At 41.2% G+C, this 16,871-nt stretch overlaps 2 protein-coding genes across 4 annotated transcripts in view; one reads left to right on the top strand and one right to left on the bottom strand.

Moving 5' to 3' along the window:
• dnajc17 (DnaJ (Hsp40) homolog, subfamily C, member 17) overlaps nucleotides 1-16,871 on the bottom strand; it is a 32,587-nt gene that overhangs the window by 2,966 nt on the left and 12,750 nt on the right. Inside the window, exons 8-10 of the mRNA XM_079693776.1 lie at nucleotides 16,638-16,715; nucleotides 14,723-14,803; nucleotides 13,993-14,112 (exon numbers count right to left, since the gene is read on the bottom strand). Of these exons, the coding sequence (XP_079549902.1) occupies nucleotides 13,993-14,112; nucleotides 14,723-14,803; nucleotides 16,638-16,715 (279 nt within the window). The remainder of the gene's footprint in view (nucleotides 1-13,992; nucleotides 14,113-14,722; nucleotides 14,804-16,637; nucleotides 16,716-16,871) is intronic.
• On the top strand, nucleotides 4,686-9,477 carry LOC307047060 (cdc42 effector protein 3). Of its 3 annotated transcripts, none has more exons than XM_079693777.1 (3): nucleotides 4,686-5,363; nucleotides 5,470-5,623; nucleotides 7,129-9,477. In XM_079693777.1, the coding sequence occupies exon 3, from the start codon at nucleotides 7,261-7,263 to the stop codon at nucleotides 7,882-7,884; it is 624 nt and encodes a 207-aa protein (XP_079549903.1). In that variant the 5' UTR covers nucleotides 4,686-5,363; nucleotides 5,470-5,623; nucleotides 7,129-7,260; the 3' UTR covers nucleotides 7,885-9,477. The 3 variants fall into 3 exon arrangements, with proteins under 3 accessions (XP_079549903.1, XP_079549904.1, XP_079549905.1); XM_079693778.1 differs by having other exon boundaries at nucleotides 5,440-5,623; XM_079693779.1 differs by lacking the exons at nucleotides 4,686-5,363; nucleotides 5,470-5,623 and adding an exon at nucleotides 5,658-6,019.

The raw sequence follows: 16,871 nt of genomic DNA, 5'->3' as shown, positions 1-16,871 counted from the left end.
GAACACAAATGTAAGATCCAGTATGAGGATTTTAAAGGCCAGGCATAAGGGAAAGAATGAAAGAAGAAAGATTAATATTTATTTTTTAGACTTCCAGGCGAGGTAAAGAAGGATTTATTTCTTTATATATGAAAAAAAAACTCATTTGGAGAATAAGGTAGAAATATCAATAATCTATCTATTACGAGCGTTAGTGCATCAACTAAAACGTTTACTTTCACCAAAATACAAATTGTGTATATGATGTTTTCCTTCTTTAAAATGTCCCTTATACTCTTCCCAACTAAAACACCAGGACAAAGATTTCCGAAAACAGGGTTAAGCTCTTGTGGCTGTTGTGCATATTCTTCACATCATTTACATTCTCATCAAAACCATCCCCTCGTGCCCTACATCCATTATGTTTCCTCACTCATTTATTCTGGTTAGGTATTTAATTTGTTGCATACACAAAGATCACGACAGCTGACATCACTTTCCTGTTAGTGTGCTATTGATGCACCTAAACGGGAGACCACACAACTTCACTGCCACACGGAAAGAGTTGACATGCAATAAGCGCAATTTTGTTTTCTTCACAATCAGATAGTATAAAGCTCATGAATATTTTGTAATGCATTGTCAGTAAACAGTGAGTCAACCCCAAGCATTATAAATGATTGTAAATGTAAATGAAAACTAAGAAAAAACAGAGACTATATAAACATACTTGTGCAGCTACTTGATACACAAGTTAAGCCACCAACGTAATAAACTGGACATTAAAAGCTTTGTGAAAATGTAATTTAAATATACTTCTCGGCGGATTGTATTGCTCCAGCCACTGAAATTACACTGTAGTAACTTTTAAACATTATGCCGTCCCTTAACTTTGTAGCCTGAGAGGTTACCAATTTGTGTTAGATGACTGGATTACTCATTAACACCACTAACTATCAGACATCTCAAAGCCAAGAACTTCACAGACTTTGCTGCCAAGGGAAGAAATGGCTTCGTCTTCACAACCCCGCTCTGTGGTGCCGGCTAACGTGCCTGCCTCTAATGCACTCTGGTGAAGTTAATCAAGGAGTTATTTATGTGAAGCGCGTGTGGTGGTGTGGTGTGTGTGTGTGTGTCACAGACCTATGGAGTAGGTGATTTATGAGAGGCGAACACTTATTTAGAAATAATTTGTGTGTGTGTCTTTGTGTGAGAGTGTGTGAGTGTGTGTGTGTGGGGGGGGGGGGGGGGGGGGTGGTAGCCCGAGCACTCCTGCTAACTCAAACAAACAGTCGGGTACTGCACATGCAACGCTGGAGCCAAGGTGAAATTCCTCCGCAGACAAAACTGAAGCTTTGTAAATGGTGGAGGATTAATCATCGTTCATTATAAGACTCGCAGACGTAGAAACCCCGAAGGTCTGGTCTATTATAATGTTTTTGTTAGTGAAGGACAAACACTACAAGGAGATTAAGGCCCAAATGTACTTCCTGTATTTAACCCTGTGGATGCACGTGTAGTTCAAACATCTGGTTTTTGAACGGAATTCCCAGGCAAGCCCTCCTTTCGTTTGACAGCAAAAGTGTTTCTGTCTGAACAGAATGCAATCTTAGTAGATACATCTACAGATCATTGACTCTGACAATTAATGTGTATGTAAAGTGTAAAGATTTACAACCATGGGGAAAGGTATTTACTGTGTAGGCTAATTTAAACAAACACAAAGTTGTGCTGCAATAAAAAAAGAGACAATGCATATTTCCTTATTTTCTCTGAGATTAAATAAAAATAACGGCAGTGGATAACAAATTTAAAAAAAGATTAGAGGCTGTAGAACATTTTAGATTAGAGGCACTACAGTTCCTGGATGAACTGCTGTACAGGAAGTGATAGCTGCGTGTGGACTGTAGATAGCCAATAACACTCAAAAGTCATTCAAGGGAGAAAAACGTCAATGGATTTGAAGTGCGATGGAAGTGTGTGAGCGTCTGTGTGCACGTGTAGGCATGTGGTTGTACGTGGTCACAGTATTAAGACAGAATAGAACCCTGTTGGACGGGGAGGGAGAGAGCCTTTTGGAAGCTGTTAAAGTTAAAGAAATAAACAGTGAAAAGAGAAATGGCAGCGAAGGCCTGAACTCCCGGTGCCCTGGCATTGCTCTTTATGATGGATGAGCTCAGGGATCCTAGAATAGGGAGATGTGGGGGTTTGGCCTCTTTAATATCCAACAATACATCGTTGTAAAAGCAAAATGATGTCTTTCACATCCTGGCCTTCCGGGAAAAGCCCTCTGATTGCAACAGACTTCTCAAAAGTGACACTGGTAAGAATGCAGTCTGAACCTTGGAGATGTCAAGAAGAACTTAAAAGGCGTTATGAGGGGAGGAAAAAAAAGAAATCAAGGTTCCAAACATAACATTTGAAATGTCTGTGCACGAGTCCTTATCTATATTATGTCGTGTTACGTGCAGAACAAACCAGCAGTGGAATGTATCCTGCTGTGTAACTGTTTACATCATACCTCCAGTCTTCAAAGTAATGTAAATATCTCAATCATGATTTTATAATTACTAATGATTCTGTGCCAGGAGACACAGCAGTACTTTCCCAGCCTTCACTGACAGAGTAAGTATGTAATGCGCTATGCATATCTACATTATTGTTTTTTTGCTTAATCATGAAAAACACTAAGTAGAAAGCTTTATACATTGTATACGTTCAAAACCATAAATAAAGGTCAACAAAAGTACGGAATTTATGTATTGAATATCACCAAATTACCATTTTATAACACTTCTTTGAGGGAGAATACTAGGGATGAATTTCAGACCCTAAGTCCACAAGAATTCCCGTAAAATTAATATTTCTCTGACGGAAAAACAGATGCTGCATTTCCTGCTTTATGCCCAATTTAACACGAAGTCCTGAACACATTTGTAAATAGTTAAAAGTGTGTGATCGTGCTAGAAAGAAAAAACAGGCACCGCAAGGTATTTATGTCTAAAACCTACGTGTAAATAATTAAGTTACTTTGTGTTTTTGTGGTATTTGGCATCAATATACATTACCTTCCCAGAAATGTATGTTTCTCCTTTGATCACCAGATCGTGTTGGTTCCTCAGTTGATTAGAGGCTACTGTAAGCTTTGTCATGTGGTAATGAGTCTGCACTTGATATTCAAAAAGATAACACCTGGACTTTGACTGATGTCAGATCTTTGTCATGTGGCAAATGAGAAGCAGTACTTCCTCTAAGCAGCCAGACTGCCAGACTTTTGTTGGAGCACACTCAAAAGTGCTCATACCTGAGTCATATCTTTGGAGACAAACAGTGACGACAATGGTTGGGATGGTGACACATGCTCTCACCAGAATGATTAAAGGACATGACGAAGAGTAGCTACTGGGAACTGATTTGGAAACAGATCGTTGCCCCAATGGACCGTCTAGACTCATTCTTGACATACCCTTTCATAGATGTACTACAATCAAATTGTATCGCAAGTACAGTTTGTCCGATGTTTGCAATCATTTGGATAATGTTTTTCATATAAAACAATTTGAGAGTTCTTGTAAATCTCGTCTAGATGCTGCTGGCAGTCTGAGGGCCTCGATACAGCGGCAGCTGAAGAACACACAATAAAGAGCCAGAAGAATATCCACCAAAGCCTCAGTTTGGGCTTCTAGCGCCAGTCAAAGCAATATCTGGAAGCACTTTTTATCCTGCAACAACAAAAAAACATGCAGCATCCCAGATTTCAGGCCCAGCATAGCTGCATCCAACCACACTGCCCGCTATGGTCAGGCCTTAGAAAAGAGGCTTATACAGAAGTTCAGCTAAGGCTTAACGTACCAGCCCTGAAACTACATAGCATGCAAACATAACTGCAGCGTGAGGCCGACCTTGGTCAGCCAGAAGGTCTTATAAGGCCATCCCAGCACTACAGATAACCTGAGCTCTTCACCCTGATTGTCTTCCAGCAGTAAAGCAGCTTTGTGATTATAGGTGGAGAAAGTATGGGGTTTCTCAGAAGAATTTTTTTTTTTTAAATGTTCTGTTTCGATCTTGAGTAAATGTTATGATAATTTCATTTGCGTGAGTAATTGTGTCGGCTCTTACACACTGGTCTGGCCCTGGAGTGCAGGGCGGGAGAAGAGACGATCACACGGCCTGCCTATTGTTTATTGAGTAGTGAAAGATATTATTCGTCCATTTCCTTAACATCCTGCATGTTTAAGTCGAATGAACAAGGATAAATGGATCCACAGCCGTGTCCTCCTTTCTGTTGGAACACTATGTTGTCGAAGTTGGTTGGGAACCCAGAGCATGACTGTGTCTAAGTTTGAATATATTCTCCTTATAAACACTGGGACTCAAGTTGAAGAATATAATATATATTTTTTTAACTTTCCAAACCATTATGCAACCAAAATGGCATGAAGATAAATAACAATTACTCCTCGTGAGAGCGCAACAAAGGGCTTTAACTCTGCCATTTTGAACACAAACAAATTCCAAAGAGCAGGGAAAAAGGTTTGCTGTTCTGACACAATTTCCATTCCTTTGTTGCTACAGCATTCATAAAGGCAAAGGCAACATGCCGGGGGCGTGAGAATTGGAAATGCAACAAGTTATCTCTCCTGTGCAACCCAGCGTGCCTGTACATACATGTCTGTGTGTCATAGTGTGCTTTGATTACACAGAGAAGCTAAAGGCCTCCAGTCAGGCAGAAGAGCCTGTGGAGCGGGCTTTAGACACGCCAGCAGCAGGCAGGAAATCAGCAAACCAGCAGCGCTCAGGGACAATGACATGGAGATTAGAGATCAGTTAACCCCCTCCACTGGGTGGCTGACCCGTTTGTTCACTGACGAAGACTTCCCTTTTAGACACAAGCACTCAATCTATGAACCACACGCAAACTGTCCTACACTCAGTAACCTATTCCAACTTGACTTCAAGCTCTCCAAATGAGTCGCGCACCGTAGTTTTTATAAACGTTTTCTGTGTTTCCCACAACTGTCCCACAGGTAATGGGTTCAGCCAATCTGACCGCAGGAATTACTTTAACACTTATGACTAAAAAGCCAGCTCACTCCGCAATTAGGATGATATCATCTGACGGCTGGCAACCATTCTAAAGCGGGATGACTACAACGCAAACTACTAAAAGCCTTAAGGGGAAAAAAGGAAGAAAAGCCTTTACCTGGAACGCTTAGCGCTCTTGTACTCTGACCTCACCTGGCTAATCTCTCAGGCAAAGAAGACTTTCAACGGCAACACACCTGAATCACTCGATGCGAGAGGGAGTTTACACTGGAGAATATTAGCTATAAAAAAAGGGATCAAATATCCAAGGGCTGAAAAAACATGCTTACTAGACAAAGGTAAGAGACACTCTTTAGGCATTTAAATGCTACAGTTTATTGTAAAAGTTGACTTTGTGATTATGTGACTGAGGAGAAGTCACTCGGTCTGTTGTTGTGTGTCTAGGCTGCTCAGTGAGATCTTCTGCAGCCGTTGAACAAGCCCCATCATGTCGAGGATCATTTCGTCAGGGTGTGCAGGTAGACGCTGCCCATTTTCCTGACAGAGACGTGTGTGCCTTTGTTGGATTCAAATATCTTGTATTTGCTCAGCAAGACAGGTAAGAATAAATTCATCTTTATCCTATTGTTTTCTAGACAAACTGCATTAAAGGAATAATCTGGAATTAGTGTTAACCCGTAGTTAAAGTTTACATTAGACAGATTTGTTGTCCGCTTCAGAGATTTATGGCAGCATTGAGGAGGATTTGTTTTAATCGCTTCTTGGCCAATCTGTTTTAATGGGGCTTCTTTCATTTTGTACTTGATCATGAAGTGTTTCCCGAACAAGATTCTCATGGCTGAAATCCTAACACTCCTCCTTGGCCAAACTGACATGTTTGGAAAGGAATGCTGTTGTGTCCACGCTCTCCAATCTCCCGCTGCTACTAAAGTGCCGATAAAACCTTTACAGGCCAACAAAACCTGTTTGCTGTAGTGGCTTACAAACGTACAGAGTGAGTGTTTCAAGTCACGAACGCAGATCTAATATGGGCCGAGCTGTTTGGGAGACTGTAAAATCACAGACACGGTGCAGATTATCCAATCGACATGCCAGCGTTGATGAACCGAGTTCTGTTTTACTCAATAAAATGATTATAGGTCACGGAACGCAGAATTATGTTATTGTTTTTAGGACAAAGTAAGACTTTAATTTTAAGTGTTATTGTATTGGTTAAATGTGACCATGAATGTTTCCTTTTAAGTTTTGTTGGTGGATATAAACATTTTTATAATAACGCCAAACTTCATTACAGAGCTTAGTTTGAACTGTGTTGCCTACAGTGTTGTTTATGTAATACAAGTATCTCAATTGTATTCACTTCCACATCCAGAGTCTATCTCTCACACTACAGCAAAATAAAACAACTGAACTACAGCTATTTGTATTTTCTTTACAAAATCAGAAACATATGTTCAAATTTCTGATTCTGATTTCTGTCAGAAGTTACGGTAAACCTCATGTTCTTCCAAAAACTGAATGTGAAGAAATATGATTCACTTTAACATGCAGGATAACAACAACAACCGTTTGGGAACATGCATTTTTGTTGCTTTTGTTACGGGAAGGCATAAGAAGGCTAATAGACTTCCTTAAGAGAGTAGGCTGCAGACCACACCTGCATTCACGGGAAAAAACAGGGATCTGAAAAAGTAAATATTTAGAAATGGAAGCTTCAAAGCATTGTTGGAACAACTCTGTACTGCCAAATAATATCAACTATATTAAATCAAAATCAAGTGGAGCAGGTGCAATCTCTTAACAATTGCTCCCGATTCACATCAAGCCGACTGGATCAGTCCAAAACTTACATCTGCTGCTACAATTACAAGCACAAGCACAGACATGCGCCATATTTTCGCATGATGTGAAGGAGGCCTGAGCGATCAAAAACGGATCTATACGTGTCAGTGTTTTTTTTATATCAAGAATGGCTGTCGTGCATGAAAAACATTTAATTGTACAATTGGGTTTATATGTTTTTTACTTGTTATCCTTACTAAGAACGAAGTGCAATCAAGTTATTAACTTTTATCATTTCTCTTCTTTTGTGTTTTGATGCAGATGGAATTATGAGCTTCATCACTTCCTAAGGAATCCTTGTCGAACAAAGAAGGATAAAGGATTTAAAGACTGAGGATATATAAAAAAAGGATAGATAAAAACAGTTAGGTTTCTCTCACAGTATCTGCCAAGATGCCCCTCAGAACATCGTTGCACAGAAAGCCAGCCTCCGGTCGTTGGCCCAACAGGAACACCAAGCGCCGGGAGGTGCTTTCTGTCAACATGATCAGCCTCCCGCTGGCTGATTTCCGCCACCTCTCACATATTGGCAACGATTCCCACACAGACAGCTTTGGAGATCTGGCCTTCTTAAAGATGGGCCACAATCTGCTTTTACAGAGCTCCCAGAGCGAGCAGAATCTCTTCCTGGCCTGCTCTCCCCCGCCAAAGCCCCCTCGTGTGAACCTGGAGGAGGCCGAGGGCTCCGAGAGCCCCGACTGGCATGTAGGCCGCCTGCACATGTCCCAGAAAAAAAAGATATGCAACTCTATGCCGCTGCTGGACAATGAGGACGGGGAAGCAGGGATGGAAAAGGAGGATGGGTACAAAAGAGGGAATAATATTGCTCCCAACCTGGCTCACAGCGGTGGACGGGGCAGTCTGAATTCAGACAGAGATGAAGACTCCACAGAGACTTTTGACAAAACTGTTGGACCGCAGCATAAGGAGGAGGACAGTGGCTTTTCTTTCAGCCTCGACCTGGGCCCTTCAATCCTGGATGATGTCCTCCAGGTGATGGACAAACTCCACAAATAGACAGCATAGGAGCCAGGCCGTCAGCAAGGCTTTACTAAGGTTTGGAATATGGAGAAAATATCCAATTCGGCACCCTTCTATTGGGATATGATCCGGATTTTATGGACAAAACAATACCCTAAAGCAGTTATTGTTGAAATAAATCTGGAGATTTCTGATAATACCCGGGAACCAAGTAAAGACCAAATCCTTTCGGGAGAACTTGACTCACCCATGCTTTAATGGATGTAAACTACTATTTTAAACCAAAACTGATTTACAGGATGAAAATGATGATTTCTTTTTGACTATTTCAGGAAAACATGTTTGCTTTTTGAATACGAGCACCATTGTGTCTGCACACATTGGTCCACAACATTTGTTAAACATTAATCCTTAAAAAAAAAGTAAAGGGTGAAACCTAGAAATGACCCATAGTTAATGTTCTCCTAGAGTTACCCCTTGGAGAGGTGGATACAATGTTTTAGTTAATAATTGAACTCCGACGGATGTCAAATACCGAGCTGGCCATTTTCAACTCTTCTTACTTTGCTCCTTTGCTTATGTAATCCCTCAAACCACAAAGCAGAGCACTGACGACGGCTGCTAAGACTTAAGAGTGTTGTGTTTAAGAAAAAGAAAAGCTGCGGCTGGAATCCAAGGTCCTCGAGCTGTGATGTCTTGGCTCTTGGCGTGCTTGCCAATCTATTGTGTGCAGAGGGCAATTTTTCCTCCGCACGCATCCCAGAGGCCCCACTCATAGGTAGACCAAGGTACCCCCCATCTCTCATTCCCAACAATGCAGTGAAAACAAACACTTAGCTCTGCTTCCAATAAAAGCCAGCCAGTGGTGGCAGGTTGGGCTGTAGACCAAGTTGGGCCACAGGTCCAAGACCTTAGATAAAAAAATAAAAAGTTGGAGTAGGCTGTTTTCTTAGCTGCAAATCAGAGTCCGATGCTCTGGTGAGTGGCGCACGAGAAGGAAAGTGGTAAAGGGTAACGTGATACTTCCACATATGCAGGGGGTGTCAAGGGAGGAGGACCAGAGACATCCATTACTGCAGCAAAAGTCCTGATGAGGGTTTAAACACTACCTTCTGACAAAACAGACCCCCGTCACGTGAAGAACGCACGCTTGAATCTCACATACGTTGGCACACAAGTATAGAGAAACACACATGTACTGTAAGCACGCATGGTCAAACTGAGATTTGTGCACACAATCTAGGTCCACTTTGCTCAGGCCTGGAGAGCTGGGACAGAGCCTCAGTCTGTGCCTTAGTGGGGGGGTTGCCAGGAAAGCCTGTGGGGCAAAATCCAGAACCCGTCGCATTCCTGAGTTCCCAACGGGGCATTCTGCAAAATATACCAACCACAAGTGTCCCGCTTCTAGCAATAGATTTAGAATTCTATGTATGTCCAAACAGAAACAGCAACGTCTGTGGGTACGTCTGCACTGTATATCTGTTTTGCCATCTCCCATTTTAAAGTGGATATCACTGTTCATTTTTCTTTTATATGATTTGACAGTAACGCATTGTGAATGTTTTTTTTTTTTCTGGATTGAATGTACTGTTTTGTATTTTTGAGAAGTAAAGAAAGATATCTTTCGAATTCCAAGATTGGTGGTTTTGTGGGATAGAGCTGCTCGTGTCAACATTTTAACAGAGCTCGTATGAGATTGTTTACACACCCTGACGGACAGACATTTATTTGGCTTTTCATCTGTCAGAAGTCACTGAGCAGGCAATTAGGCAAGGCTAACAGTTTCTCCAGATAGCCTTGGATTATCCAACAAAACATGCAGCACAACATTATTTCAAGGTGGAGAGACACACAAGCCCAAATTACACAGGCATGTCGAGCAGGATTTCATGTAGACTCTCAAATACTGTGTTACAGTGAACTGGACTTTAGAGCAACTGTCTGAGGCACACCTGCATCATAAAGAGGTGACATTAAATAGCTAACCAGGGTGTGTCTGTTGTTTGTCAGACTTTTCTTTACAGGCTACCTTTTCCAGATAAGCAGGGGAAAGAGACTTTCAGTTCCCAAGACTTTATATTGGACAGTGTCTGGCTGATATCATGAAAGACGATCAAAGTCTCATTGATTTGAAAGAGGCAGAAGAATTGTGAAATGTCAGATTGTCACATATTGTGAAACTAAGGGTTAAAAACGTCAAAATAAAAGAAAAAACTATAATATCAAATCATATTGGTATTCAATGCACAACAACCATTCTTGATATTCAAAAAAAGTTTTTAAAAGTTTTTTGAAAACCCCAAAATTCTTTACAAATTCCAATCTTGTCTTGGCTTGGCTGAAAAGGCCTTTGCTGCCATGACGACACAAGCTCTCAGGTCTAAGAATCAAATAAACTTAAGCTCAACAAGTGTTTAGCCACATGACCGATGCGAGAAGAAAGAGCCTGTAATTGAGGACAAATTATCTTGTCTGCACAGCACAAACTGGCCGAGCTGTGAAGTATCCCTATCACATCTGGAACCACTTCTCTCCCTGCAGAAATCTCAACATGCCGTCATACAGAATACTGAGATATCTTGTCATCTCACTAAATAGTAGCTCTTATGAGTTGTTCATTTTGTCAGGTACAAACTAAAAAACTTTAAATATTGTTTTGGCAAATAAGATGGTGTCCGTATATATACTGTTATTACAGCTCCTACTCGACCTGATGCTACTGAAATGTACTCCATGGTTTCACACACACAACGGGGGATTTTGTGAAACTGATATTGTTTATTCCGTCTGTATGTCGGAACGTATTATCAAGCTATAGACGGTAATGGCGATAAACAACAGCTATCCCCTCATGATAATAATAGATGAATTTTGTTAGCGCTTTTACAGGTGCTCAAAGACGCTTTACAGATATAGTGAAAAGAAAAGAACAACAAATAAATATATATAGTTAAAGTCAAACTAAAATCCAGCAATACAAAAACAATCACATTAAAAGCCAGATTGAAGAGGTGAGTTTGTGTAAGTTATGATACGTATAATTAACTGAGTGTACCATAATTATTCATTTGTGACCAAACCATAATCAAACAATTCATTCTGCGTCTGATGAGAAAACATATCTGTGTATTTTAGGCTTCCCTAAACCAGTGTATATTTTCTGTAAACTGTGTGGTGTTGTGTTCCTTGAGGGTTTTGGTACACATCCCCAACCTTGAATATAATGTCTTGTTTCTCTCTACTCACACCTCCTCCCACTCCCCACGGGCTCCATTGGCACGTCCACTCTCTACCAGCCATCAGCCTCGCCACATTGGGTGCCAGTGCCTTCTCCCAAGATGCATTTAAACCTTTGGAACTCACTACACTCCATTACAGAAGTAAAAACTGCTCTTGTAACCCATTTTGTATAGCTTACTCACTTAACTGAATCTTATTTTTTACTGCAACATTAATTTAAACTCTTTGCTGAGCTATATTGTTGCTTATTATATTGTAAGTTACTTTTGATTTCATGAATGTTTAATAACTAATCAGTCATATTTGATAAACAATATTAATATCAGGTACTAAACAATAATAGTTAATGATATTTGTTCCTTCTATTAGTAAATCCTAAAGTCCCTTATCTCCACTCAGAGAGCAGGTCAGGCCACGGTGGACTGCGCCACATGCAGAGCATCTCTTCCAGAGTCAGAGGCTATTTTAGGTGAGAGTGCACTTTTCAAGCACTAGCAAGCCAGCGGGTTGGAAAAACAATCCGAGAATAGCAGATCTGCTGCATCTGGTTTCTGTCGTGACAAGCCCGCGATGGCTCTCCAGCTCTAGATGGAAGAAGCAGGCGTAGGAAGCTCAAATTCAAAGGCTTTACGATAGATTCATGTTAAATAATATGGTACGCTAAACTGTGCTATGAACCATGAATCAAGACACAGTGATTTATGATGGTATTATATCTCCGGAGACACGAGCATTAAGTCTGGCAGAGAAAAAAATAGTTGGATAGGGATTCTATAACCGAGAAAGTCACGAAGGTTAGATATGAATCATAAGTCACATTCTCGCATGTGAAATCACAGTTTGATGCGTCAGCTTTCTTTAAGCGCTACATTTAAATGTACAGTATGTAAGTCACTCTTTCTGTAAGCCCACGGGCCACTATCATTCACCACTTTAAAACAACGGCTTATTATCTTTATTTGAGTCAGGCAACGTGACTCATTCAGAATTCACTGACATTTGCAACTGTGTTTAATTCAATGCTAATATAGCTACTGAGAATTTCCCAAGCACTTCTTTCATATTCATGGCCAGTTCCCAATCTCTTACTAAATTATATCAAAGGGTGAAGACACAACAACATCCATTCCCAAGAGAGGGGTCTGAATTGAGTCAGGAATAGGGGAGCACATGGTTTCGGAAGATGTGCCCCTTCCTTATTTTGCACTTTTTAATATCCATGGTGAGTTAAACAGTTCATTTGGGTGTCCCTCTGTGAAAGCAGTGAAAATCAAAACACATCATGGTATAGTTAGTATTATTCAAGGTCTCAGGACCCTAAGGTCTAAGGGGGTCTTCAAGGGGAATTGTGCACCATCTCCATTAGGCCCCAAATTCATTCAGCAGAGCTGGAACTGAAGCTGAAGCTGAAGTCATACGTCTGTGTCTCCGAGCTCCCTGCAGTGAGACCCTGACTCTCTGACTGATGTGTTTGGATTGATGAGGTTAAAGAAGCACTGGTCCTCACCGAGGCTGCTGCTCTGTGAGTGCAGCTGGCTGGTGTGGGGTTGCAATGCAAGAGTACAGGACAGCAGAGGAATCAGATGGTTAGATTTCAGATAGAGTCGTGGGAGAAGGACCTCCAAGGCTTTGGCTTCTTATTACGTCTCTTTTTTTCTCAAATGCCCCCCCATGTCCACTGACCCCGAGCCAGATGTGGAACAACATTACTAATATCTACACTGGTTCACCCAATATGTCAGGTGGGGCCTCTTTAGCGAGAACTTTTCTCGCTGATGGCTAATGTGAAAATTAACCGGTCATAGTAATGTTTTTATTCCAGTGTGCAAGACAAAAAAAGAAAGATGAAGCAATCAGTTTTGGATATATGTAACGCAAAACGGGTTACCATAATAACATTTAAAGAGATTAGTGTGACAAGTCCCAGAGTGCAGGCTGAGCCTCACATGCTAGCCTTGACAAGGGGGTCCGACACAGAGTGGAGAGGTGAAGCCCAGTTCAGCAGCAGCTCTGCAGATAGAGAGTCTACTGATCGAAAACCCCTCACAGGTAAGGATCACAACATGAAGGAAGTGAAATGGACACAGTGGGTTTGAAAAAAGACATGACTTCATACTTATGTAATGTCAAGTTAAAAAAGAACAACAAAAAAACTCTTTGTAGTTTCTCCGTGGATATGGCTCAAATGAGATTATCCTTGGACAGGAAAAGAGTTAGTGTACCTTTGGTGTGTGCATGCGAGCTGTAGCGAAAGTTTAGGCGTGCAAAATCAATTTCAAAAAGTCGAGATTGCAGCAAGAACTACTACATGATTTCCAAGTCACGAGAGGCAACACATCAGAGGGAAAATGTATTAAGAGTTTCTGAATAAAGCATCTGGGGTTTGTGCAGTAAACCTTTGGCCTGCAGAAAGTAAATCCTTCAAATAAAAAATAAAAACATTATACCTAAAATAATAAATATTGTATTATCAACAGCAATACAGGCTCACTTGGCACCCATGCAGACATCCAGTCAGTCTGACGTGCCATGCTACCATTATTTCACTATGCTTCTCTTGGGTTGCCATGTGACTCTGCATTCCTGGGGTCTCCCAGGTTAGGTGTGTTAATGAGTTGCCGGCCGGGGGCTTCGGGCCAGTGCAAGGCCAGCGCCTCAACCACTCCAAAGCAAATAAACTGAGACCCATTCAACAAAACACATTGTTTTACACCAGTATCGCCGATACAAAAGTAAAACCTCAGAAGGTTTACATACTTTGTCTTCCTGGGACAGTGTTTAGGCAATAGCGTTTGTGTTGGAAGCCGTGTACATTGGAACATTTTGTAACATAGGGCGGACGTGCTTGATGAGGGAGGGAGGAAATAACAACAGTGCATTTTAGGGTTATATATATATGGGTACCTGTGAAGACATGAACAGGCCAGGTTGAGATGCTGGAGCAATAACCTCGGGCTGTCCCTCGAGCCACGAAATCTTCAAGGGGTTTTCACTCAGGCCACTTTCATTCATAGCTGCCAGCTCCTAAAAACACAGAGTAGTCAGTGAGTACATCTTCGGATTGTTTCTGTACAACTATTTTATTCTCCTTGTTCTGAAAGCTGTTAAATGTGTCTATCTTACACCTGGGTATTATATAAATCCGAGAAACACATGTAGACACAGACAAAGGTGTATTGTAAAGTCTGAGACATGAAGATGGACAGACAGAGACCGCAGAACCTGTGCCCAGATCCCTGTAGACTGGCAGACATGTTCTCTGTAGGAAACCACATGTTGTGGGGAGGAAACCACAACAACAAAGTACACCATGATGACAAAGGGCCTGAGGATCCAGACAGTGTGGAGAACAATGAAGCGGCTCAAGTTCTTCCGTCCTATGGTTCCCATCAGCAGAGGTTTCTATGCTACAGAATGACTAAAACATTAAGTTGAGGTTGCAGACACTGTCCTGAGGCTGGGGAGTCTTTGACAGGTGTCTTATTTAGTAATAGTCAAACTCAGTAGGTGACTCCAGAGGGGCAAGTGAGTTGTAAACAAATGTGGCTCTATGCAAATGTCTGCTTAGGGGAAGATTTCCATTATTGAACAAACAGAATGAGGACAATGTCCCAGGAGGGGGTAAGGAACTTACAGCTGCTCGCACAGTCGCAAATTCAACCACAGCGCTTCCTTTCTTCTTACTCGATACAATCACATTCGACACGTCCCCATACTAGAGGTTAGAAATGGGAGAATAAAAGAAGAGGTCAAACAAAGGAAGAGGAGATTCAAAACATTCAAATCGGTATTTCCTTTCACGGCAAAACCCCAAACTATGAAAACACAAAGCATATGCAGCCTGAAAATACAACAGACTTCTGGAATAAATGTTAGGATTCAATATGTGAGTGGTTGTTAGAACTGATCTCTAATGATGGGTTTTGCATGTTTGGGTCCGAGCCAGTAATACTCTACAGAACATCGTGTACAAAGTGAGACGTCTGCCACTTCTCAAAAGAGACAAAAGGCAATATTGGATCATTTTAACTACTCTTTATGCAACGACTGTATTTGATCAACAATGTTTTTGGCATGAAGTTAGATGTGGCTCTCATCCAGTTTTATGCCACAAATCAGAACAGGGAGGAAAGGCAGGTCAAAAAGATGAGCGGGGCAAAGAGCATCTCAGACATTCCCTGATATTTGTCTGAGAGATATGGAGAGAGGAGGACGGGTAGAAATGTCTTAGCAGGGAGACAAAAACCTGATCTCGACTGAAAAAATGCTATAAGCAGAGCAGCAGCACCATTTTTTAATTCCTCAGGATTGTATCACTTATAACCAACCTCTCCCAACCTAAAGCAGGGGCTTGGGAGCAGAGAGGAGGATGGCCTTGGAGAATCTCGTCCTGGAAAAATGAAGCTTTCTGGGAACAGGAAAGTCCAGGAATGCTAATGTCTACGAAAGACACTGGAGCAGGCCAACAGTGACAAAGGAGACTCTCAAAGGCCTCTGTTTCTTAGAATATTAATATCTTTAAATGGTTTTTTCCCCCCCGTTAAACTAAGAATTATTATCTGGAGCGGCCAAAATACACAAGTCCGGACACGTACGCATGCACAAGAACACACGTACCGTACTTTCCCACACAGTGGCGGCTATTTCTTGCCTAAAACATTAACTGTCAATCATTATAGCTTGCCATCCCAAACAAAACCTTTGCTAAAATGTATTCGCCTTTGCTTTTGAGAATTTAAAAAGAAACAACTTCCACAGTCTTTATTACGACACAGCCCTCCTGCCTGGAGCCGTATTGATGGGGTTCGTGCAGAGGAGAAATTCATACGCCCGTTTTCCAAACAGCTTTACGTCAGTGACACTTGCCCTATCCTCATTCCAGGCCAACCTATGCCCCCACTAAAAGGCCCTGTCACGAATCATGGCATAAGGTGGTACTGCGTTGCATGAGAAGAGCACATTTCCTAATGTATCCCTTGGCACTGCTTAATCACCTGGTAAGAGGGGCACAAGCGTGCATGGCTTTAAAAGGGCACTCCAACATTGCCCTCAGCACTTTCACTGCAACAAAACTTAATGGGCCTTGTTTAAGGGGAAGAGTAAAACAATCTACAGCGGTGAGGTCATGCAGACCTCAGATATGGCCGGACTCTGCAGGCGAGTTTGTTTCTCTGCTTGGATCAATTCAGGGATCAAATTCTATTATTTCTACAAATCTATTTCATTTTGCATTGCGATTAAGAAATAAGTAATGAATTACTTCACTGAGAAATAATATCATTTAATACTCCGATGGGAATGTCTGTTTTTGGTTAATCCAGTAAAATAAATAGCTCACATTTTAAGTACTTCATCACATGCATGATGCAAAATTCTTGTAAAACAGTCATGCTCATTAATTTACAACATTGCCTGCAAAGTCCTAGTGCAAATATATTAAAAAGGGATTGTTACCTCAGTTGCCTCGAGATATATTTCATTATATTACCTTCATTAAGTTTTAAGCTGGAAAATTGTGGAAGCACTAATTTGATTTTAAGAGGGTGTACCTTTTGTAGAAGTCTGAAAAGAATGTCTTGAGAGTAGCCTCCGTTCGTTTGGTCATCTTTTTTACACTTCCACTTCAGCTGCAAGAAGAAGAAGAAGAAGAAGAAGAAGAAGAAGAAGAAGAAGAAGAAGAAGAAGAAGAAGAAGAAGAAGAAGAAGAAGAAGAAGAAGAAGAAGAAGAAGAAGAAGAAGAAGAAGAAGAAGTAGAAGTTAATCATCAGAACTTTGAAGAATTA

The sequence above is a fragment of the Notothenia rossii genome, assembly GCF_949606895.1.
Source record: "Notothenia rossii genome assembly, chromosome: 7".
NCBI lineage: Eukaryota > Metazoa > Chordata > Actinopteri > Perciformes > Nototheniidae > Notothenia > Notothenia rossii.
Note: the sequence above shows the minus strand (reverse complement) of the source record. Positions and strands in the feature narration are given on the sequence as shown.